Below are 25310 nucleotides of genomic sequence, written 5' to 3'. Positions count from 1 at the left end.
TGTGCACATGCTGCAGATGCAAGAAAGATGATACCGCTTGTCACGTTTTGTGGACAGTCCATTTATATGAATGGAGCTGCTCTGCAACCATCCTGGTTGAGGTGCAGTGGTTTGGGCTTTTAGGGCATGTTCACAGCATATAATTTTGTATGCTTCTAAGGCTCCATGTACACGGGACGCTGGAAATGGCCGTTTAGGAGCAGTTGGGCGTTTTTTTCAGAAGTCCCTGAACCCATCTACATTTTATCTTATCTGTCCATGTACACCAGGTCGTTTACAGTCATTTGCAGGCAGTTGCGTTCAGGGACTGTTTTTAGAACGCAATTATTTGCGTTCGAACGTGTGTTTCCCGGCGTTTCAAACGCACAAACGCGTCCGAACGCGTCTGAACGCGATGACCCGCGTTTAGCTTTCGTGTTTTTCCATTTTAAAGGGGAATAATTTTTTTGACCTCTAGGAACGCTTCTAAACGCAAACGCCCGCAAACGCTGCTAAACGCCCACTAAACGCGGGTACAAACGCGACTGAACGGACGTTTCAAACGTCCTAAAAATTCCAGCATTCAAAGGGACTTTTAACAACGTCCCGTGTACATGGAGCCTAAGGGTCCATGTACACGGGACGCTGGAAATGGCCGTTTAGGAGCAGTTGGGCGTTTTTTTCAGAAGCCCCTGAACCCATCTACATTTTATCTTATCTGTCCATGTACACCAGGTCGTTTACAGTCATTTGCAGGCAGTTGCGTTCAGGGACTGTTTTTAGAACGCAATTATTTGCGTTCGAACGTGTGTTTCCCGGCGTTTCAAACGCACAAACGCGTCCGAACGCGTCTAAACGCGTCCGAACGCGTCTGAACGCGATGACCCGCGTTTAGCGTTCGCGTTTTTCCATTTTAAAGGGGAATCATTTTTTTGACCTCTAGGAACGCTTCTAAACGCAAACGCCCACAAACGCTGCTAAACGCCCGCTAAACGCGGGTACAAACGCGACTGAACGGACGTTTCAAACGTCCTAAAAATTCCAGCATTCAAAGGGACTTTTAACAACGTCCCGTGTACATGGAGCCTAAATGTAGCATTAAAGTAATCCATGAGTCCATGCACACAGCTATGTCTGCATGCAAAAAGTGCGCTGCATTTAGCGGGAAAAGAAATTAGGACACATCTGTGTTCAGTGATGTACAGATATGCAGATTTAATATGTGTACGTGCATAAACGTATCCAAGCATAAGCCATTAGAAGAATTGTGTGTGTCCATCTAAACATGAGTACTGTAGGCACTTATTTTATGCAGAATCTTCTGCTAGCTTTGCCAGCAAGAACCTGCATTCTGAGCAAAAACTACACATATGTCTATTAAGGGTTAAAAGAGGCAGTTAAGAGGAGCCTCCCAGCTGTTTGTAAACTGCCCTTTTCAGAAGGGCGGCCAGGACTACTGCAAATGCAAAAGAGTACCTTAGTGAATAGTGCATGCGCATATCTGTTGAAAGTAACCATCAACAGGTCTGATCATTTGTTCCTGAACCCTTCCCCTTTGTGTATGGCCATCTTAGGCAGCAATTGTCCAACTACACGATTACCCAATGTAAGCATAGAGAAGAGACTTGCAAAGTATCTTCTGCTAAAAAAACAACAACTTTTTTTCCCCTAGCATTTTTTAAAAAATGATCTAAAGTTCCACTTTAAGGCCCAAGTCCCATGGCACAATCCTGTCGCTGGCCACTTCCTGGTTGCTATGGAGTTTCTCCCTTACTAGTCAGACCAAAGGCATGTCACGGTTTTGCTAGCTGCATCCCTGGTCAGCCAGAGAACGATTCCATTCAATTAAGCAAAAACCTTAGTTTTACATTTTTTGAAAGAGTAGGGGAAAGGTTAGATCCTCGGTCAAGTTCTTATTGCTGCCCATTTCCTCATTGGGGGGATTCACCTCTCTGTTGGCACTGGTGAACATTATCACCAAGAAGGGAAGTGAGGGAAAATGCAAAAGTTCAGGCCCCATTTACCCTGGAGTATTTTGTAGCTCGAAGCTCCAAAATGATCAACATCCAAAATCCTGTGGTTTTCCGTTGTGGTTGGTCACATCTGAGTGTAGTGTAATGCCTCGTACACACGTGCAGATTGTCGGGTGAAAAGATTCGGCCGACGACCGATTTTCGGCTTGTTAGTATGATGCTTCCGACAGCCGACAGCGCACTTTCGGCCGAACAGAATCTGTTGTGCAAGCATTAAAATTTTTGTATGCCGACACCAGAACGGCCGATTGTTCGCCAGTCAGTACAGAATTCAGCCGACAGACAGCAGATTTGCAAGACTGGGCATGCTCAGAAAAGAAAAAAGACAAGGAAAGTTAACCATCACATGACATCACTTCTGCAGTCGGCTGTTGTTGGCCGACAATATTCGTGTGCAGTCTTTTGCAGTTTTCAACAGACACGACAGACCTTGGACAAAAGACGGCCGATCGTTCGGCCGACAATCTGCACGTGTGTACGAGGCATAACTTGAAAAAGCACATAACCTTTTTTGAGCTCCAAGCTTCAAGCATTTTTGCCACAATAAACTTTAACGGGAGTGAATGAAAAAAATGTACAACACATATTGAACAGTTTTTTTTTGCAGTAACTAGTGTTCATTGAGTAAAAGTGAAAAAAAAAAAAAAAAAAAAAAAGAGATCAATCTTCAGACGTTCGCAAACACACCTATACTAATGCTGAAAAATAACGCCTGAAAAATGACCAAAAACGCTCATCGTATGTGTAAATGCATCCTTGGGTCTAGTTACACTTGAGCATATTGGAATCACAGCAGAATTATTTCTTCATGGCACCCCAAACGTGGTGCAGTTTTTGTTTGTGACAAAAAGTGCAAAAATCGCAACATAATGCGCAAGTCCAAACACCCCCAGCTGTGCCAAGGTTTGGTACATGAGCTTCTTTGGCACGTTTTTGGAGTGGAAGGATGCACATTTAAAGTGAATGTTGTGCTCCAAAAACGTGCATAAAATGTTACATGCATTCATTCAGGTGGGCACGGGACCATAGGCCTCATTCGCACAAGGCATACTATATTGTGTTCCATCCAGGCAGTCCCATTGAAGCCAATTTGGACATGGCTGCACGCACACAGCTGGTGTGTCCCAATATGACATCCATGTGGGTGCGGGACCCCGAATGCCGACATTGTGAGTTCAGGGACACACATCATCACCCACATGGATGTCATATTGGGACACAGCAACTGTGTTCATGCAGCTACTATTTCCCAACTAACAATCAGTAGAACTGCTTACAAATAGATGTATGGAACATGGCCCTGCATAGGAGTATGGTATAGTACAAACTGCTGAAAGAGGCCTTAGGCTCTTTTCACACCTGATCATAGTGGAATCGCAGCAGAATGCGGGATCATTTCTGGTACCATTATTTCTTAAAGCGTTTGTATCCCCCAAAAAAACAAAAACAAAAAAAAAACAAACCCTGCAGGACAATGGCAAAATGTGCTAGTATGCATCGCATACTAGTACATTATGAAATACTTACCTTAGAACGAAGCCCCAATACGGTCGCCCAGACACAGATGAGGCAGCTGACATGTTCCCACAGCCTCTCTTGCGGGTTCAAAAGCTCCAGCGCTGTGAGTGGCCAGAGCCACGATGACGTCACTCCCGCGCATGCACACGGGAGTTCACTTTCCAGCAAGGAGCCCTGAAGGTCCGGCAAGATACGCAGTGCAGGCCTTATAATAGGCTTAACCTGTAGGTAAAAGTTAAAAAGCGGAGTATACTACTGCTTTAATGGCACCTCAAACCAGGTGTGATTTTGTTGAAAACGTCATGCGACAAAGCGCATAAAAATTGTGGCATAATAACGCAACCCCCAAAGGCGCCTGGCTCACTGCCAAAATTTGGTACATAAACTTCTTTGGCACGTTTTTGGAGGGGAGGGATGCCCAAAAAAAAAAAAAAAAGCAACACAGTAGGGTTGCTCAGTTGTGAACACGTTCAGATAATCGGACAACTTATCATTCACATTTTGTTGCATGATACTAACATCGAATTCAACAATGCGTACAAACCGTATGATTTTTGTCGTACGATTCTGGAAAAGCTTCCTGGTTGCTTAGCTACGTATAAGATGGTGCAAAACAAAAACAATGGCAGCCAGGCTTTTTCCGTGCTATTTTAGGGTTTCTGATCATGCGCAGTCTTTGTCAATCGATTTTTAGCAGACGCATAGTGATGAAACGATTGTCGTTCGTGAGGGTGTCGTACGACAGAAGTTTTCCTGTTTGTCCGTTCGGATTTTGTTGGATGAACTGTCGTGATCGGCTGTCGAAAGCTGTGTACTAACGATCAGAATATCGTGCGATCAGGTCGAAAGCGAGTTTTGTCCTACGATTATCGGAATGTGTGTACGGGGCATTAGGCTTGGTTCACACTGCCACGATTTGGGATCAGACTTGTGAAATTCCAAGTCACGTGACATGTGAAAATCCCATTTTAGTCAATGCAAGCGGTCTTAATTAGCACTACAGAAGTCGCTCCGACTTTAGAAAATGTTCCTGTACTAATTCAAGGCGACTTTAATGGAAGTCGCTTCCAAGTCGGATCCTTATCTTAAAGCGGAGTTCCGGCCTCGGGGGCGAATTTTAGATAAAAATACCCCCGGGACAGTCAGGGCTAGTGCATTCCATAATGGATAGCCTCTGTACTGTCCCGGGTTGCACTTACCATTTAGAGTAAATACTTACCTTTAAAATTTCTTCTCCAGCGCTGCCATCTCAGGTGTGGGCAGCTGAAGCCAGCGCGTCCTCTTCTGCCTCCTCTTCGGTGACGTTGGGAGTCCCAGAATGCCCTGCATCGGCCCCGCTCGTCACTTCCAGTGCAGGCGTGGCATCCCTGCAGGGAATGCCGTGCCTGCACCGGAAGTGACGAGCGGGGCCAGTGCAGGCGCATTGACTCCTGGGAGCGATGATGTTCAGCTCCCAGGAATCATCGCAAGCAGGAAGTGACGGCGCGGGCCGCGGCCGCAGAGGGAGGAAGTGGAAGGAAGGTGAGTATATTTTCTTCAAAAAACAAGGTAAGTGAACAAAAAAAAAAAATTCGGGAGCATCCATTTCTTTTTCAGGTGACCCTCAGCACGCGGATGGCCCAAAATCGATTTTTTCGATTTTGAGGCTGGAACTCCGCTTTAATTGATGTGATTTGGATCTGACATTACAGGACGAATACGCAGGCATTCCCTGAAGTTGCTTCAAGTCGCACTGCAGGTGGTGGCAGTGTGAACCGAGCCTTAAACTGGATACACACAATACAATTTTCTTTAGATTTACTTAAACCATATAATATGAGGTCAAACCTAAACACTTTCAATTTGTTTGCAATCAGGCATTCCCTTGCAATACATGGTTGAAGGTAAATCTAAAGCCCCGTACACACGATCAGATTATCGAACGATCTGTCGTCCGTTTTTTTGTGGCATGCTAGTCTGATGTGGAAAGTGAAGAGGTTATTTTCATACGAATTTTCCCGGATGACAGAATTCTACTTCAGAAGTGATGTCATGTGTTGGATTGCTTTGTATGTGTTCTTTCGTCTCTGAGCATGCCTAGTCTTGCTCATAAGATTTTTCCCCGTCTAAATCTGTACTAATGAGAAGAAAATCAGGCGTGTGTTGACGGAGGACAAAAATTTTTTAGCCTGCACACCAGAATTTTGTCATCCGAAAATCGGCAGATCGGTCGTCGGACGAAATTTCCCGTCTGAATTTCTTATCGTGTGTACGGGGCTTAAGGCCCCTTTCACACAATACGGTCCGTCAGGCGGACTCCGTTTATCTCAGCGGGGGATCAATCCACCAATCCCCTGATGAGCAGGCGGATGGCAGCTGTTACTCTGCGCTGTGTGCGGAGACACAGCTGTCAGGTCCCTGCTGTTCTCTATGGGGGAATCGGATGGGAACGGACCGTCTGTCCGTTCTCTTCCGATCCGATGGACGGATGGAAAATAGGGTTTCCATCTGTCCAGATTTGACGGATCGGATTGGATGTCAGTGGACATGTCTCCGCTGACATCCGATGCCCCATAGAGTTGCATGGGGCATCCGTTCAGATCTGCCTGAAAAACAGACAGGCAGATCTGAACAGTCCGCCTGTGTGAAAGGGACCTAAAGGAAATCTAACAACAAATGTTGTATAGTGTGTATCCAGCTTTAGAGCTGTCTCCAGAACAAGAGGTAAGGCTAGGTTCACACTGTGCGTTCCGGTTATCGCACCAATTTTTTTTTTTTTTTTAAAGCCTGTTGTGTGTCAAACTGTACGGAAAGACCCTGACCCCCCCTGACAGGAACTGAGATACTAACTGGCACACCTGGCCGAAACCAAGCGGACCCCGTTCTCTGCCGAAACAGTCCAACCCAGGTACTGGATGGGGTTCCCCCGAATGGAGACCCCATGAGAGAGGGTGAACCAGACCAGAAGGCCATGTCCACCCCCTCCCAAGACTTTCAAGGCAGGCCCAAGAACCTACACCCTACTAATCGGGATGAGTAAAGTGCACATTGCAAATAACACATAACACACGTATAAAAGTGGGGAAAGGCACCCGAAAATGAATCGCACTGCTCTTACGAGATGCGGAGGGCTGCTATTCAATCTGTATAGAACCCTTATGCATCGCAGCCCAATTGTGGGAACCGCATGGTCAAAAATACCATGCGGCTTCCCTTAGGGTCCTTTCACATGGTCCGTTCTCATCCGATCCGATGGACGGATGAAAAATAGGGTTTCCATCCGTCCAGATTTGACGGATTGGATGTCAGCGGACATGTCTCCACTGACATCCAATGCCCCATAGACATGCATGGGGTGACCATTCAGATCCGCCAAAAAAAAAAACCGACAGACGGATCTGAACAGTCCGCCTGTGTGAAAGGGGCCTTAGTGTCCATTCACACTACCGCGACTTGTCAGCCTGACAAGTCGCGGTCCATGCAGTACTACAGGACCCGTTCTAATAGGAGCGACACAAGTCGCTCTGACTTAGAAAAAGGGTCGTGTACTACTTCGGGGTGACCTCGGAGCGACTTGCATAGACATTCATTATATAAAGTCCATGCAAGTCGCGCTGCACGCGACTTCACAGGTCGCCCCCGAAGTCGGAGCGACCTAGTGTGAACCAACACTTAAAGAGTTGCCTCCTCATCCCTTTAAACCTGAACACATGAATGACACAGGTTCTGAAGCTAATTTGCAGATAAGGCTCAGAGTTTAATTACCACCTGAATCAGCTAAAGAACCTGTGTAACTAATATCTGTTCGGGTTTTAAAGGGATGAGGTGGCAGCTCTAGTTTCCCTGTGGCCATGTTTTTTGTGCATTTCACACAGCACAGCAGCCACTTCAAATGCCCGAGCAAGCATAGGCTGCAAGGCCCACGCGGCACGAGTGTGATCCGAGCCTATGAACTCTTCCAAAGGGGACCCCTGATCTGGAAACAACTGAGAGGGGAAGCCTTCTGGCATTGGGAAATTTCCTCACTGCCTTTTGGAGCTCTTCAACAGTAAGCAGAGAAACCTCCATGACAGAAGAGAGCAAACAATGGCAGGGAGATTAAACCCTACCGTACTATATCCAAAATGAAACCATTTTAGCTATATGCACAATTTATGCTCTCCTGTGGAATTCATATGACCAGCAACTGAATGCTCCATGTGACCAGGATAGCATATCTGCAACAGACTGCTGCTACAAAATGGATTTATGATTTAACCAGCTACTGCAATGCTCTGGAACTGTATGCAGCAGCCATGCGCGCGCACAAAGATGGCTGACAAAACGACCGTTCTATTAATGAATGTTCCTGCATGGCAGCCAGGAAAAACCCGCGTATACGCCTGCACACAATAGGCTGCTCACAAGCCCGCTGAAACCTCTCAGCAAGCTACCTGCCAATCAGGTTTCTACGCCCTACTTTGCCTTCTCCATAGCAACCCACCCACGTCACTTCGGTAAAGAAAAGCCGGTTGCCGTCCTTTGTTCTCATTGGTTGACCTGGTTTCCAAGGAGACCATTCTCCCACGTAAGACCCGCCTTTTGCTTTTCATTGGCGCGGCTCTTCCCGTCATGCTGTAATTGGTCGCTGTGCCGGCCAGTCGCCTGTCGAATAGCCTTTCAGCTCGGATTACGTCTACCTCTTGGTGAGCTGCGCAGTAAGTGAAGACGTTCACTCACCGCCATTTTGTGACAGAGAAGGAACAGTCTCCTCAGCCGCCGTCGTCCTTTAGTCGGTGCTCCCCTGTTTATTTATCACCCCTTCCCTTCGTGTTCCTTGGTGTAGTCACCGTCGCTGTCGCCGCGTCAAGCATTGAACGCAGGTTAATTACCTGAAGAAAAGAGGTAAGTGGACGGCGCCGACAGTATGGGAAAATGGCCACCTAGGGAGAGGCCGCAGTGTAGGCCTGAACGTCTGCGACGTATACGAGGAGCGCGTCTCCTGTGTCTGTGTAAAATGTGCTCACCTTGTACGAGCCTTTCATCTCCCATCCATCGAGCCCTTTCCTATTTTCTTTTATTAATGTAGTATTTCCTTTAACCCCTTCCTGACCTAGAGATAGAAGCCATGAGGCAGCACTTCCTGCTCGTACATTACAATGGGATGGCTCTCACCACACGCTCATATGCTTTTCCGTTATATTTGTTCCTATCTTGTATATTTCTTTACGTTGCTGCAGGCCTCTGTGAAAAGTGAAGGGATCGCATACACGAGGGCCCCTGAAGCCTGTTTTGTTTCAGCCATGCCTTCTTAGGGCCCATGTGTGTCCCAGGCAGAAGGGAGTGTTCGTTACCATAGCAAGCCAGGCGTTTAATCGGTTTTGGCCTACACTATAGAGATGATTTATTTAAAGCTGGATCTTAAAAAAAAAAAAAAAAAAAAAAATGCTTTTTTACATTCTCCTGTGCTGAATTGCTAGATCTAATCCTTTAAAGCTATATTACACATAAAACCTGTAATGAAGCCTACCAATCATTGGATGTGGTGGCTGCATTCGTTTTCACCTGGTGATCTGGCTAAAATGGGATTTTACATGGGTTTTTTTTTTTTTTTGGCTACAATTTTATAGGTTGCATGACAAAAGATTAGCTCTAATCTTTTGTCTGGCCAGTATCACACCACTTGAAAATGGTGCCTTCACTATGGATGAGAGGGGACACCTTTTGCAGCGTTCTCAGTCTGGGGGGGAGGGGAGTGTTAGGCTGCATGCACACAGTGGGACTCGCCTAAAAGCCTTTCCTCCTGGCAACCGGTTTTGGCAGAAAATCGCCTCATGCTTGTAAGGCTCCATACACAATATAAGCTTAAAATGCTCATAACAGCATTTTTGTGCCAGCTTTTAGCCGCAGTTAGGAGCATTCAGCTTTTTTATTTTTCTCCATGCTCCTAGAAGCTGAAGCTTCAAGAATACTTGTAGACTAAAATAGTGTGCATAGACAGAAAAAAATGCTCAATCGCTGCTGCTAGGAAGTGTCTTCTTTATTAATTTTTTTTTTTTTAAGCTAGCGTGCCTGGAGTTTAAAGCTAGATACACACTATACAACTTTTGTTGGTAGACTTCCTTTAGATTTACCTTCAGCTATGTAGTACAAGGACCTGCCTGATTGCATACAAATTGAAAGTGTTTAGGTCTGACCTCATATTATATGGTTTTGGTAAATCTGAAGGAAAAAATCTAATTGTATAGTGTGTAAAGCACTCTGGCTCACTTCTACATGGAAACAAATCGACTTCTAAATTCAGCTTGTTCCATTAAGCTATGGCAAAACTTGGAGGCTGTTTGGTTTCTATGCAAAGGTAAGCCAGAGTTTGCACACTCTAGGTTTAGTGCATGGGCACACTGGGAATGATTTACTAAAACTGGGAGAGTGTAAAATCTGTGGTGAAGCTCTGCATAGAAACCAATTGGCTTCCTTTTTTTTTTTTTTTTTTTGTGAAAGCTTAATTGGACTAGGTGAAGCTGATTGGCTACCATGCACAGATGCACTAGATGTTGCAGTCTCCAGTTTTAGTAAATCAACCCCACAGGCTGCAGGGAATTTAATAAGCAGGAAAAAGTCTGATGCTCCTAGGAGCAGCCTGCAAAAACCTCTAATGTGCACGAAGCCTTAGAAGTAGTAGCAGATTTAGCTAAACTAACAAATTGAAGCCAAACTCCAGCTCACATTTCATAAGCAGTTAAAGCGGTTGTAAACCCGAAAATGAAAAAAATCGCATACTAGCTCATTATGCATTACTTACCTTAGAATGAAGCCCCGACGCGGACCCCCGGACATCGCTGCGGGCGCCGCCATGATCCGGAAGCGTCTCTTCCGGGTTCGGCGGCTCCGGCTCTGTGATTGGCTGGAGCCGCGATGACATGCGCGCGGGAGTGATTTTCCGGCAAGCTGCCGGTGAAGGTGCCCCCGGACCTTCAGAGCGCATGCGCCGCTCGCGTGAGCGGCTGCATGCACTGCAAATATCTCCTAAACCGTGCCGGTTTAGGAGATATTAATTATACCTACAGGTAAGCCTTATTATAGGCTTACCTGTAGGTAAAAGTGTCAAAAAGCGGGATACTACCGCTTTAAAGCAAACATTTTTTTTTTTTTTCCATTTTGGGATAAAGGTTTACATAACTAAAACTGATCACTGAATGCAACCCTGACGGTGTTAAATGATTTGTCTCAACCCTATGATATATTTGCAGAGAGCTTGTCCTTTTGAAAAAACTGATTTACTGGCCAGATCATCAGAATATAGAGGAAAGTAAAATATTGCAGCCATTCTAAGAATTAGGAAGCTGCAATATGTTTGCTTTTGTGTTTAGTACAGTTTTAAATAGACAGGAAGTACAGTATGCCACCCGTAGGGCTCATTCACACCTCTCAGGTGCATTGCAGTAACATGAGCTACTTTTGGAACATGGTTTTTTGGTCCCTAGACTTTAATATTAAAGTCTGGGGACCAAAAGTAGCTGTAAGGACACAAAGCAAACACCTTTTGAGCGTGATTGATCCTTTAACTAGTTCCGCTCCAGAGCAATTTTCTTTCTTTGTCACCTACATTTAAAATCAAAAATGTTGGCAATATAATTGCATAAACCCCAGAACATTATATATTTTCTGAAAGCAGAAGCCCTTTAGAATAAAAAGGTGATAGTTGCAAATTGTTTCATGTGATTGCGCAACTGTTAAAACATAAATTTTCTAGAAAAAAAAAATATTAAAATGATTTACTGCAAAACCACGCTATATAATGCCAATTTTTGGCTAAAATATAAAATGAGGTTGCACTAAGTAAATGGATACCTAACATTCCATATTTTAAAATTGCGCGCGCCAGCATATTCTCCAAAAATCGCCACAGGTAACACTTTAAAAGCCGTTACAGCTCATCAACTTGGAATTAACTAGGCGCTATTTGCTAGAATTATTATTCTCACTCTGACATTCGCGGCGATATGTCACATATCGTGTGACTGTGGTTTACATACCCTGGGCGTGCTTTGCGCAGGTGAGTAAGGCAACTGGGTTTTGGTTAATTTTTAACATGATTGCTATCACAAAGGGGGTAATAAATGTGATAGCATTGGGCTGATACTTTTTTTTTTTTTTTTTTTGAGACATTAGGGGTCTAATAGACCCCAATGTCACCCCTGCCCTTCATGCTATCCAGCCAAGCACAGACCGGCTTGGTTAGAGGTGTCCTCTGGCTGTACTGGCCAGGATGGAAGTTGCACGATCCTTTAGTCACACCTGCCTTTCATCCCAGCAGCACTGAAAGATCACAGCACTTTATAGTGCCTGGCATCACTGAAGGAAGGATTTGTAAACTTGCCAGCAGCCAGCCGGATATAGCATACTCCTTATTAGATTTAAATAGATAGTTGCTATATCATAGAAAAACATTTTACCGGAGGTAAACTTTAAAGCACTACCAGTTTGCTGCATTTCTCAGGGACTAATGGCTCTGTAAGACTATCTGGGCTTGAGATACCAGGTTCGTGTACATGTCATGGTCGGTGTTGGGGTAGTTACTCAAAAAATGTAGCTAGTTACTTCTGTAAATTGTAACGAGATTACTTTACTGCATTTGAAAAGTAACTTCACTACTTATTACTTTACTATCCTCTTTTTTAATTGACCGTGTAGAAAAAGATACATGACACACTTTCTGCATAGAGTTTATTGTATAAACACAGGCTTTGGGAAACATGAGAACAAAACCTGAAAAAACAGAATAAAACAAAGTGAAACAAAAAGTCATAAACTTCATCCCTCTCTATTCTTCGAAATAACAATTGTATCGCACAGCTTGGGCAATGCAGGAAAGCGCGTTCCTATAGCCTAGTAAAGTAGTGTAGTTACCAATATTAGTATTGTAACTAGTTATGTTACTTCATTAACAAAAAAAAGTAATGTAGTTACTGTAATCCGTTAACTTTGTAACTCGTTACCCCCAACACTGGTCATGGTGTTTCTGAGGGATGCTGTACTTCCTGTGGAACTTTGATTGTTCGCAATGAGAGAGTAGTGGTGCTGCAAGGGGACTGGGAAAGAACAGTGAAAAGCTTTCAGACTAAATTCACTTCATTGCTTGTGGTCTGTTACAGCTAGTGTTATTGTCTGTTGCATTAGAGAGCAACTCCGGGCACTATGCTTTTCATACGGTTTCAATCACTATTTGTTCTTCACATCTAAAGTGAATTTAGTGGGTAGTCTTGCTGCTGCACCTTATAGTGGACCTTTTTATTTAAAAAAAAAAAAAAAAATATATATATATATATATATATATATATATATATAATTCCCATGTTGCATTCTTCCTCTCTTCACAGGGTAAAAGAGCTGACCTTTTTTATATATTTTTGAGATGGCTCACACCCTTTCCTCTATTCTTGCCTAGATGGGAGTGATGTTCCCCATCTTCTGAAGCCTCCTGGAATATGCATATGACATATTCCAGGAGTCTTCAGCCTCTTCATACTGCAGCTGGAGGAGAGTGGGCCTGTTTATCATCAGGACGCTGGCTGCCTGAACTGTGAAAAAGCAGCTGACTCCTAATTGTAGCATACGACCTGGTGTGTGGCAGTGGGTCACAGCAGGACACTGCTGGATTTGCTGGGTTAGGTGAGGATTAGGGATGCACCGATCCGATATTCGGATCGGATATCGGCGCCGATATGGCCATTTTAGATGGATCGGTAACATTGGCCGATCCGGTTTTTGCTTAGTAACGGCTCAGCCATCCCTTACTTGGTGTAGTAGTAGTATGGGAGCCGCTACTTCCTGTATAGTCCCAGCTCACAGGCGGAGTGATATCAGATGCACTCCGCCTGTGAATGGAGGAGCCGTACACATGAAGCAGCGGCTTTGCTCTGTACTGCAGCCGCTTGCTTTGTGTGTAGCTCCGGATCGGTTCCGGCATCGGCAATTTCACAATTTTTTTCAGCAGGCTATTCTCTACAGGATAAAAGTGGCCGATTGGCGAATTTGCTACTAATTTTAAAAGCGGAGGAAAGGGTGCCCCCAGACTTACCTGATGAACAGTGAAGTCTGGCAGCATCAGTGGCATGCAATAGAGATGTGTGAAGGCAAGATGGCATCTGCTCACCTCTATGGCCTTGGAGGACTGGGGTGACGTCACTTCCGGTTCCTTCGCCATGTTAACATTGCTTTTTGTTCATGCCAAAACCTTCCATCTTTTTTTTTTTTTTTTTTTTGATCTTTTGCTTTTAAATGTAGAGTAGATAGTTGGTGTCTTATGGGACCCCCAGATCTCTCCATGAAGAGGACCTGTCATGCTGTATTGCTATCGCAAGGGATGCTTATATTTTTGCGATGGCAATAAGTGATTAAAAAAAAAAAAATTAGACAGTAGAAAAAAAATAATCAAATAGTAATAAAAAAAGTCACATCACCCCCGTGCTCGTGCGCAGTGGTGAACACACACATATGTAAACAGTGTTCAAACCACGTTTGCGATATCGTCACGAACGTCAGAGCGAGAGCAATAGTTCTAGCATTCCATCTCCTCTGTAACTAAACTGGTAATTTGTAAATTTTTAAGCCGCCTATGGAGATTTTTAAGTACCGTAGTTTGGTGCCATTTCAAGAGTGCGCACAAATTTTAAAGCATGACATGCTGGGTATCTACACTTGGCGTAACATTTTCATATTTTACCAAAAATTGGGTTATGTATTATTCCTTAAAGTGTGTGTTTTAAGTCCCGTCCCTGTCTCTTCCCCCCCCCCCCCCCCCCCCCCGAAAAATCACTGCACACAAAAAGGGTAAAATAAGAAAAATGCAACGGTTATTTTATTCTCTAAGACCTTTGCATAGATAGAGAAAATATATTAGTAATACATTTTTTGGGGGGGGGGTTCTAAGTAATTCTCTAGACAAAAAGTCAGATTTTTACATATATATGAGAAGTCAGAATTGGCCCAGTAGGCCAGTGGTTAAAAAACCATGTTATGCTTACCAGCTCTGTGTAGTGGTTTTGCACAGAGCAGCCTTGATCCTCCTATTCTGGGGTCACTGACACTCCAGGCTCCTCTTTGTGTGTGGCAAGCTGCTTACTACGGAGGCACACCTGTGGGCTCACTCCCGAGCCATGCTTCTTGTATCCATAGACACACAGCATGGCTTGCCCCCAGTCCTTCCTCACAGCATTTGATTGACAGCAGTCCCTGTGAGATGCGGAAGAGTGGGGAGAGAGAAAATTGCAGCCAGGTACAGCGCTGGATCCATGACAGGCTCAGGTAAGTGTTTTGAGGGGGAATAGTGGGGTGTTTTTTTACCTTTTTAATGTAGGGAATGCATGATGGTGATAAGGTACCCAGCCTTTAGAACCACTTAACTATATTCTAAACTGGAACAGACTGAATCTAGAGCAGTTGTGCATGGCAAGCAGTCAGCTCCTAGCTTTCATTTTCAAAGCTTGACTTTACAAGCTGAAGCTGGTTACTATGCACATCTGTGCCTAGTAATGGTGTCTCAGTTTTTTTTTGTGTGTGTGTGTGTGTGTGTGTGTGTGTGTGTGTGTGTGTGTGTGATATCGCCTACCTTCTGTGTGTGTGGTCTTTTATGTTGGTGTAAAAGTAACTTGTACGAACTAAAAACTGTACTGTTGGAATTTTTTTGCACGTATGTTGAGTGGTGGAAATGCTACATGTGTGTGTGGTGGCTTGTTTCTCCTACCCCAGTATCCCTCATTCCAGTTTCCATTAATCTGATTTCCATTAATCTGATACTATTCTCCCCTTCTCCTTTCCACAGGACAGAGATCTGAGCAGTTCTCCAAATTCCCCCCCATCCTTCCCTGACCTGTTCTGGCTGAATTTAAATAATGTCCACGCTCCTTGCCCATCATTTTGTTTTTCAAAGTGCACATGTAGCAGTTCAGTTACTTTTTTTTTTTTTTTTTTAAGTGAAAGGGACCTAAGTTGTTATACAACAGTTAGGTTGCATTGAACACCAAGCTTACCAACCTCTTTTAAATACCAACCAAATAATTAAAACATATTTTTTTTTTAATTGGGCACAGAAGCACAAAATGCTGCACTTGTCAAGTGCAATGAACAGCCTCTCACCTCCTCCCCACCCCCCACCCTCCCTCTCCCATCCCTTCAGTGCAGAATTTTTGGGGTGTGTAACCTGATGGTGATAAATGACACTTTGATATGACATGATACATTTTTTAGGAATAGCTAGAATTTTTAAATGGAATTTTTTAAAGTACTCTACATTTTTTCTGATTTGGGTTATTTTCATAATTTTTCCCCCTTTTTTTTTTTCACAGCGAAGAATTTTTTTTGAAACGTCAACTACAGTAAGTCTCGCTTTTCATGTATTTTTAAAAATTGTTTTTTTTTTTTTTTTAATTTTTATTTTTCAAAACCATTTTCCTGCCTTACTGGTCTCCTTTTTAACATTGCTGTATTTCTGATATTTTTTTATTTTTAGTTTTTATAGTTTTTGTTTTTATATTATGTATAAATGTTGGTACTGATGCTGATTTTTTATTTTTATTTTTTTCAATGTTTTTTTTTTTTTTTTTTTTTTTTTTTTTCCTGGTGGGGGTTGGAATGGCAAGGAGAGTCTTTCTATCCTTTTCAAATATGCATAATCCATAATTTTTGGTCCAGGGTATGTTTTTTTTTTTCTCCCTGTTGCTATGTGTAGATGTCAGTATTTTTCTTGCTTTGTTTAAAGCTAGAATTAAACTGCATAAAAAGTTGGGTATTGTCAATAGTAATACTGTTGGAACCCTTTGCAATGTTTTCCTACTGTGCATTACCACTTGTGGGCAGTGGAATTTTTGACAGTTGCCAGTTAACGTCCCTTCATTTAGGCCCCTTCCCTGCCCCTCCCCATTCCACATCCGTTCCTTTGCCCCACCGCTGACAACCAGCATCAAAGAAGGGAGCAGGACTTCTGGCATTCCATTCCTCTGGCGCATGGTAAGGCTGGTTATTAAGGTAAAATAAACTGCATTCAGCTCCTTGTAAACATCATGTGGATGTATATTTAGTGTATAAAACAATATTGAGTTTCCTGCCTGCTAGCTGTGGTAGAACCACTAAAATCAAATTTTACCTGAAGCACTTGCTGCAAGTGAAAACTGATCTCACTTTGTTTGTTCAGATGTAGTTATACTCTCCACATGCAGTATTGTACCTGAATGCATGGGCTTGATCCAGCTCAGATATAAGATACTGAGGACACAACAAAACTGTTGCCTCCACAGACATGAACAAGTCAAATCCCTGCATGAAAGGCATGTGGGCACTATAAGCATTTGACTTATTAAAAATGTCTGTTCTCTCTGTTTAAAAGAATAAAAGTCTGTTGGTAAAAGAGTTCCTTCAGACAGTGGTCTTGTGGGGTGGGGGGTGTATTTAGTACTGAAGCTGGAGTGGCCAAAAACAATTTTTTGTACATTTTAGCACAGTAAAAATAGGATTACCTCTAATGAAGTGTGTCCCATCTCTGGCTTCTGCACCGTATGTTTTAAAACTTACTTTTTTTCAGCCCGTTGTCACCTGTTGGCGCTAAACATCCTGCATTGAGACGTAGAAAAGATATCACAGGAGGTCACACCTTTTCCATTCAGAAGAAGCCTTGTTTCTTTCCTTTTCACTGAACAATAAGTGTGCTGTAAAATGGAGGTAACTAATTTTACTGTGCAAATGTAAAAAAATTGTTTGACATATTTCAGATTTAAAGTGGTTGTAAACCCTTACATATACCCAGTGAAGTGACTAGCCATAGATGATGCACAGACCTTAAATACTTCTACGTGAGTTGTACCTGGTTATCTTCAGCAACCTCTTCTCTACAGCCATTCAAACTGCAGAATTTATACAGTTTTCAGAAAGCAGGGAGCTAAAGTTACAATCTACAGTGCTCAGCGAGGAGAGCGGATTAGTGGGAAGGGACACCCCCCCCCCCTGCACACAGGGACAGAGCTGAGAAACTGAATCACAGGCCGTGTGCTGGAGCTCCCTCCCCAGTCACCTTCTCTCTAGGTGTCAGAAGTGATTCATGCTGATCGAAAAAAAAGAATGAAGAAGCCGACAAATTACATTTAGTGCTCTGAATTGAGACAAGTACACACTATAGAAGGATATGCTTTGTTCATTTTTCATGTTAAGAGGTTTACAACCACTTGAAAGTGTATTTCCACTTTTGCAGCCAAATTAAGAGAACACATACTTTATATTTGTTATATGCCCGTACTCAGAGCATAATGTAGAAAAAAAATATTTACAAATTGCAACTTTAGATGCTCAATTCTGGACCCTCCAGCAAGGAAATATTTTTTTCTTTTTGAGTCATCTGGGCAGCTGTTTGCCATAATTAACCATGTCTGTACTGTGAAGACCTTCATATCAATTTTAACTATACATGTTTAAGACATTTGCGTTTACCTCATTCAAAAAACCTTGCAGTCAACCATGACCTCTTTAGAAATGTAAATAATAAAAAATGGTATACTGTTGGAACAGGAACACCTAAAACAAACCTATAATGGGTTTCTTTTTTTTTTTGCATTGCGAAAGTGGAAATACGCTATGGCTGATTGTACATAAATCGTGTGTTTGTGTTTTTTTATATTTTTTTTTTTATCCAATTTCCCCCCATCCACACACTCAATGTGGATGGGGGAATCACTCCCGCTGCGCTATTGTGTTCTGATGGAAGAGAGACTTCCCCCAGTGTCACAATACAACAATCTGTGCTGCCAGCTATAGCTGGCTGCACTTTTTGTTCAGGAAAAACCCAAAAGGACTGCTTGAACACCAGTTCTAGATCGAATTGTGTACAACCAGCCTGCCATACATGGATCAAAACACCCTGATGCTAGCTGTACACTAGTAGATTTTTGGGGCGAGAATATTCGTACGAAAATTCTCTGTACATTCAGTGAATGGACAAATGTTGTTTGAAAATTTTCACTTGCTTTTAATTTTAAAATAAGTGTAATCCCTGAACTAAAACCAGATACTTTGTCCAAAAATTAGTTTGGGCGAGAAATTGTTTCCATCCCGCTCTTTAGAATTTTTTTGTCACTGTCGATTAGAAAATTGAACAAATGTTTTTAAATTGAAAATTTCTAACAATCTATACCTGTAGAGTGCTTATAGGAAAGTTACTTTTACTACAAATCTAGCAGCTGTACAAAAGTGTAAATTTTATATTTTACAGTTTACTAGTCGGCATAAATATCTAAGCTCAATTAAAGTGGTAGTAAACTCTGCTAAAAAAAATAACAACTTACCCCTGCAAGTAATGGCATAATGTGCAAGTATGCATTGCATGCCAGCACATTATGACACCTGAAAACAAAGCCATCCAGCAGCGTGCTGTCATCGCTGGCAGAGCTTCTAACTTCCAATCTTCCTTCTGGTTTATGGGACTTGTGCTGTTTGGCCATGCCTCAATTATGTCACTCCCCTACGGTAGTCACAGCTGTAGCACAAAGCTCTGAAGGGAGTATTCAGTCCAGCATCGTTCATGCTTCTGTGATAGTAGAAAGTGACATAAAGATGCTGAACAGATCTCCCCTGCTGAGGACTGGAGTGGGGAGGGCAAGAAAGTGCAATAATAAGAATGAAAATCAGTAAAAGATCACAACCTAGAGTGGTGCAGGACTATAAAGGGGGGGGGGGGGGAAAGATGGGCTTTAGCTGGAATAAAGTGTATGTATAGCCATACATTTTTTTTTTTTTCCTCACCATATTTTGGACAGATCACCAGAACAGCTGTCCTCATTTGAAGATTTCCCCTCATTTGTTTGTGTGACAAATGTTAACTTTTCCCAAACCTCTTTGGTGACCAGTGGTTTCCAAACTGACGGGGGTAAAGGTGTTGGATGCGGCCCTTAAGGTGCTATTCCTCCCACTGGCACCAATGATTGGGCGCTATTCCTCCCACTAAAAATGGTGCATTGTTGACACCAGGACATTTTCTACTCCCTCTTGCCACTGTCTGGTCCCCCTAAAGTCTGAAGGTTGGTAAACTGGCCCCTTGTTTAGAAAATTTGGAGACCCCTGATCAAGTCAAACGGGGAGAATCTCCCCATTGGGGACACAGCGATAAAAGCTTGATATAAATTCTAAACCATCTCCTTTTTGACAGCTATTTATTTTTTGTTCTCTTTACATCAGAGAAACTTGTTAACAGTAGATAAAATTTAATTATAAATTTAGCCAGACTAATATATATATATATATATATATATATATATATATATATATATATATATATATATATATATATATATATATATATATATATATATATATATATATATATATATATATATTACACCAAATGTGTTATAAACCTAGAAACTCAAAATTTAGCTTAAAACGTCCATGCAAAGCAAAACTAGTCATAAATATCCACGTCACGTGTGTGTATTAAATGTGCCTATAAACATTAAAATTTAAGATTGAGCATTAAAGTCCATGCAAAGCAAAAGTAATATCCACATGACCCAATCTTCTATGCGCTCCTTTAGTATACTTGGTGATTCACAGCAACAACTTGTGGGTGTCATGTGGACATTTATTACTTTTGCTTTGTGCAGCAATCTTGGTTTTTTTTTTTTTTTTTTTTTTTTTTTTTTTTTAGGTTTACAAGCACATTTAATGTATGCACATACAGGTCACGTGGACTTTTATGACTTATTTTTGCATGGCCGTTTTATGCACAATTTTGAGTTTTTTGTAAAAGCACAAGTTGGTACATACAGATATATGCGCTATATTAGTTTTGATTTGTATTTGTTTATATATCCTTATCTTGCAACACTCCTTTTATAGTACAAACTTTATCTGGTGTCAGGGTAATAGTGCTAGCATCTTTATGTATAATGGGTTTTTTCCCAAGCGCGGATTCCTTTTTATGACACTTTTTGTTTTGGGTGTATGCTTTTTTGTGACTTCATAGTTTACTTGGTTCTTTTTCATAATAGTTTGTCCTCTTCCTCTACTTTTGTTTAGGACATGATGGCCAGCAACATCACTAATAAAACAGATCCCCGTTCTTTGAACTCCCGAGTGTTTATTGGGAACCTAAACACGTTAGTGGTGAAGAAAGCAGACGTAGAAGCAATCTTTTCTAAATATGGAAAAATTGTTGGCTGCTCCGTACACAAGGGTTTTGCATTTGTACAATACAACAATGAGCGCACTGCCCGTACAGCTGTAGCGGGTGAAGATGGACGCATGATAGCTGGGCAAGTCCTGGGTAAGGGACTGAAAAGATTGTTTATAAAGTAAAAGTTCAGATTACCCAAATTTGTGGATTTTATTCCTACAAAATTGGGGTGTGCTTTCTGTTATTTTGGGTTACAGCCTATTTATGATTGAAAATGTTGATTTGTGTCTTTCCCACTTGTACATTTAAATTGTATTTTTTTTTTTTTTTTCCTCCCCTTTAACACCCTCTTATTCTAGACATAAATCTTGCTGCTGAGCCCAAAGCCAACAGAGGAAAGGGAGGAATGAAACGATCAGCAGCTGATATGTATGGGTAAATATTATTTATATTTTTTATTTTTTTGTCTGTAGAACAAGTAGCATTTATTTGTACAAGAACGTCCACAACATTGTATTGTAAAAGGACCATGTGCTTACCTCCTTTTTTACATTACGATGGCCCAGTTGGTATACATAATGTATCCACTTGCACATTTATCTACAATAGAAGTTTTAACATTTTTATTATGTGTTCTTTCTGCTAGGTCTTCATTTGAACTGGACTATGATTTTCAGCGAGACTACTATGATGGGTAAATACATACCAATAAACTGTGGAAACTGAACCCTCTTTAAATAATGTTACCCATGTTAAATGCTTATGGGCCCCTGCTCAGGCTGACATGGTCCAGTGGGTTGGATGCCGCTGGGGTGAGGTTTGTTCAGACCCATGATTCATGACCTCCATTATTAAGCCCTGAAGGTGGGGAAAACCATGTAGGCTGTGTGGCCTGGATGATTGTAACTGAGGCTGCTTTTACCTACTTATTATTCCAGCCAGATGAGATGTGTTGCGGCCGTGCTATTTCTTCCAACAATGCTTATGATGAATTCCTATTGTTTACAGATATTCTGCAGCCAGAGTACCCCCACCACCACCTATTGCCCGAGCTGTGGTACCTTCAAAACGTCAGAGGGTTTCTGGTAACACTTCACGCCGTGGAAAGAGCTTTAACTCGAAGAGTGGTCAGCGGGGTGGATCATCAAAGTCTAACAGATGTAAGTTTGCCGAGGTTTAAAAGATCAGCCAGTTTAGAACAGAAACAAAATAATTGTGTTTTTTTTCTTCTAACTAAATACTCTTATCAGCTTACATATTGGACAGATAATGGTCATAAAGATGGATTTGAATGACCATCCCTATAATGGCAATATAACTTATTTAAATTTTTTTTTTTTTTTTAAATATATGATCACTAGATTTGAGAGAACTGCAAAATAGCATCTGCATATAGTTTTTCTGTGCTTGTTAGACTCATGTGTGTTTTTTTTTTTTTTTTTTTTTTTTTTTTTTTTTATTTAGTGAAGGGCGATGATCTTCAGACCATTAAAAAGGAGCTTAGTCAGATAAAACAGAGAGTAGATTCTCTTCTTGAAAGCTTAGAACGAATTGAGCGGGAGCAGTCTAAACAAGGTGAGTTGTACATGATATCTTGCAATGTAATTATCAATTTTATTATACTGATCTGACATCTGTTCTTGATGGCTGTTACAATATATTGGTCTATACAGATACTTGGGTTTTCTGGGAGCACAGCCACATTTTCATGCTACAACCTCATTTGAACCAGTGATTTTATGTAGTTAGAAATATACTGTGCCTTGTTGAGGCTGGTGAAAAGCATCTTTAGCAATCTTTTCAATTCTGTGACTTACCAAATTGTTACCTGCATTGTTACCATTCCATCCATTGTAAAAGGGAATGGGCACTTCAAACATAAATTAACTGCATTTGCTTGGGATGGTTAATTTCCTGTTTAGGAAAAAAAAAGCACCTAAAACAAATTGATGGCTGCTTATGCTTACCCTTTTCTGAACGTGCTAGTTGCCTGGCATACTTTTTATCCTCTTGCATCAGCACTTTTGAACCAATTACTTATTAACAAGTATGCAGGCAGGAACTTTGGACTTCTGATCTGCATGTTTGTTCTGGGTTTGTAACTGAAAAGCATTGGAGGATCAGTCTATGTTGTGTAACTGTTACCTGCTTTGGTGTACAGTATTTTGACTGGTCTGCTTTTTGCTATTTTTATATAGAGACAAAAGTGGATGAAGAGCAGAGTGGCACCGCTGCGAAGAAGGAAGAAACCACCGTTAAGGTTGCAGAGGAAGGAGGAGATTCTGGCGAAGAGGGAGATTTACTTGATGATGATGATCAGGGAGAGGACACGGTAGGTGTTTTAGAAGAAAAAAATAAATTTGGTTTGTCTGGTCAGTCAATTTTATAATTGGTCTTTAAGGCAATAAAGTTTCTCAGATGGCTTGTTGCTAAATTTAGCTGCAGATAATGGAATAAACATTTTATTTTTTTTATGCTCCCCCCCCCCCCCCCCCCTGCACTGCATACTAGCACATTATGACTGACTTGCCTTACAAACTAAGCCCTCCAGCCACCTATTGTCAACCGCTCCTGGCAGTTCCAATTTCGGCCAGTCTTTTTTCCAGATTTACGCTCTCTGGCTGTCTGACTGCGTTGCGATGGCAAAACTCAGATGGAATTCCCCAAAGAGGCATGGTGCTCTCTGCATTCAATGCACACTCAGTGCTCTGTGAATGTAGAGAGTACAGCCTATGCACCAGTGTTATCGGCTGGGGCAGATACCACGATACTAAATGGCACAAGTTCAAGCCAGTTTAAAGGGGCAAAGTCAAACTGTTTTTTACTTTAATACCACTTTAGAATGTGTATTTGTAACCAAGCCATAGCCCAACCGCCTCTGGTTCTCTCCACCTACTTCAGTACACAGCGGATGGATTTTTCATGGCTAGCTGTTTGGATTTTCCATAATGTAGAATAAATAAATCATTAGTAAGGCCAGCTGCACGAATATGCTACAGACTTAAAGTAATGCTGCATATACAACCTTCCAGAAGATTTTCTGTCCACTGGTGGCTATCCAAATGTGGAAAATAGCTTTTAGGTCATAGAAGTCATTTTTTTGATTTTCTAAATGTGTCTATTTTAGTAAAATCTGGTATTTGAAACTATACATTTTATTCTTGTCAATTAGCTTGAAGAAATTAAAGATGGTGACAAAGAAACAGAGGAGGGAGAAGATGAGGGGGACAGCGCAAATGAGGAAGACTCTTAAGTGTTTCTAAATGCCCTACAATCCCTTTCTGCCTATTGTGTATAGTTGGCTCATAGCTCCACCCCTTAACATCCTCCACACCACCAGCTCTTTAAGCCTGTTTATTATGCACCCTGCATTTCCTCTGCCGCCTCTTCATTTTGATACCTATTTGTGACTTCTAGAATAAAAGTGTATTGTTTTTACCTGTCTTGCAGTCTTTTTGCTTTATCTATTAATTTTGCAGCAGTTAGTTGGGTGCATGTTAATTGCATCAGATGACAATAAGGGTGTCCTGTGTAAATAAACTTTCATTTGCTGACAGGTAATTTTCAAATGAAAGATCTTGCTTTAAATATTCAGTTTTGTGTTAATAAAGATTATATCTATTCGGAAATTAAGTGTATTTCATGTATATTTTGCTCCTAGGTGTGTCTGAATATATGGTTGAAGTGGAACTTTAGTCAGAAAATTAAAATTAAGTCCTGCTAGATCACTTCAGGCTGGCTCCTTTTGCAGGTACAGCTATGTAAAACATTAAAAATAAGTGTCTTTACTGTTTAAAATTCAGTAATACACTGTCTCGCCCTGCTCTGCACATGCTCAGTTAATCTCTGGTTTAAGGGACTGCCGAGTTTGTAGAGGCCGACCTGCTGACAGCCTTAAAGTGTAATTAAACCCCCCTATCCTTTGCCAAGGAAGCTGCATCTGTTTGATCTGCAACTGCCATGGTGCTGCACATGTGATCAGTTATGACACCAGTCATTTGATGGTTTGACAGTTTGGTTGAGGACACAATGAAATGTGATTGTTGGCAATCCCAGCATTCCAGGAATGTTACCTTTTTTTGAAGCCATTCAATCCAATGGGTTTAGTTCCGTTTTTTGTTTTACTGCTTTTCAGGTGCTCTAGGCTTCAGCACAATGACAGCCTCCAGCAAGAAGAAACAGGAGCAATGCTGGAGGCAATTTATTGCACACTGTGTGTGGTCCTTGCTAAACTTTTGTTTTTCCACGAGTCCTCTTGCAGGACAGATTAAAAAAAAAATCTACACAGGAGAGCGCTATTCCAGGGGTCGAATCAATAGAGATGGCAAGGAATATGTAGAGTTGAAAGTCAATATAAATATTCCACACGAGTAAATGTATACAATACATTTGCCCCTCTTTTGTGTGGAATGTTTATATTGACATGTTTACAGTTTAATTTCCAATGTTTTTTGACCTTAGGAAATTAAGTAAAATCTCTTTCAATCTGAGTTAATTTTGCAGGGGGAGGTGGGATTGTTGGCGCATCATCCTAACTATTTAAATTCCTTTTTTTTTTTTTTTCTGTTACCATATGACCTGAAGAGGGGGTTAATCCCCGAAACAGTCGTTTTTGTCCTTTTTGGTATTGGCCACAGGTGTTGTTTATTTGTTTGAATTTTGTGGTT

At 41.7% G+C, this 25310-nt stretch overlaps 1 protein-coding gene across 5 annotated transcripts; it reads left to right on the top strand.

The window, feature by feature from the left end:
* Positions 1-8195: 8195 nt before the first annotated feature.
* HNRNPC (heterogeneous nuclear ribonucleoprotein C) lies at positions 8196-24081 on the top strand. 5 transcript variants are annotated; one of them, XM_082243396.1, is made up of 10 exons: positions 8196-8393; positions 15836-15865; positions 17068-17204; positions 20547-20793; positions 21003-21072; positions 21290-21337; positions 21652-21803; positions 22108-22218; positions 22842-22975; positions 23816-24081. In XM_082243396.1, the coding sequence occupies exons 3-10, from the start codon at positions 17199-17201 to the stop codon at positions 23894-23896; spliced, it is 849 nt and encodes a 282-aa protein (XP_082099522.1). In that variant the 5' UTR covers positions 8196-8393; positions 15836-15865; positions 17068-17198; the 3' UTR covers positions 23897-24081. The 5 variants fall into 5 exon arrangements, with proteins under 5 accessions (XP_082099522.1, XP_082099519.1, XP_082099523.1 ...); XM_082243393.1 differs by having other exon boundaries at positions 8197-8393; positions 21003-21078; XM_082243397.1 differs by lacking the exon at positions 17068-17204 and having other exon boundaries at positions 8197-8393; positions 21003-21078.
* Positions 24082-25310: the final 1229 nt, after the last annotated feature.

The sequence above is a fragment of the Pelophylax lessonae genome (genome assembly GCF_965119305.1).
Source record: "Pelophylax lessonae genome assembly, chromosome: 1".
NCBI lineage: Eukaryota > Metazoa > Chordata > Amphibia > Anura > Ranidae > Pelophylax > Pelophylax lessonae.
This window is presented reverse-complemented; position numbering and strand designations above follow the sequence as displayed.

What these genes read in the sequence shown, in the direction of transcription:
- HNRNPC (XM_082243393.1), top strand. An exon ending in TCAGCAGCTGATATGTATGG is followed by an intron (nt 21,079 to 21,289) that starts GTAAATATTATT and finishes TCTTTCTGCTAG; the next exon opens with GTCTTCATTTGAACTGGACT. An exon ending in CAGCGAGACTACTATGATGG is followed by an intron (nt 21,338 to 21,651) that starts GTAAATACATAC and finishes TATTGTTTACAG; the next exon opens with ATATTCTGCAGCCAGAGTAC.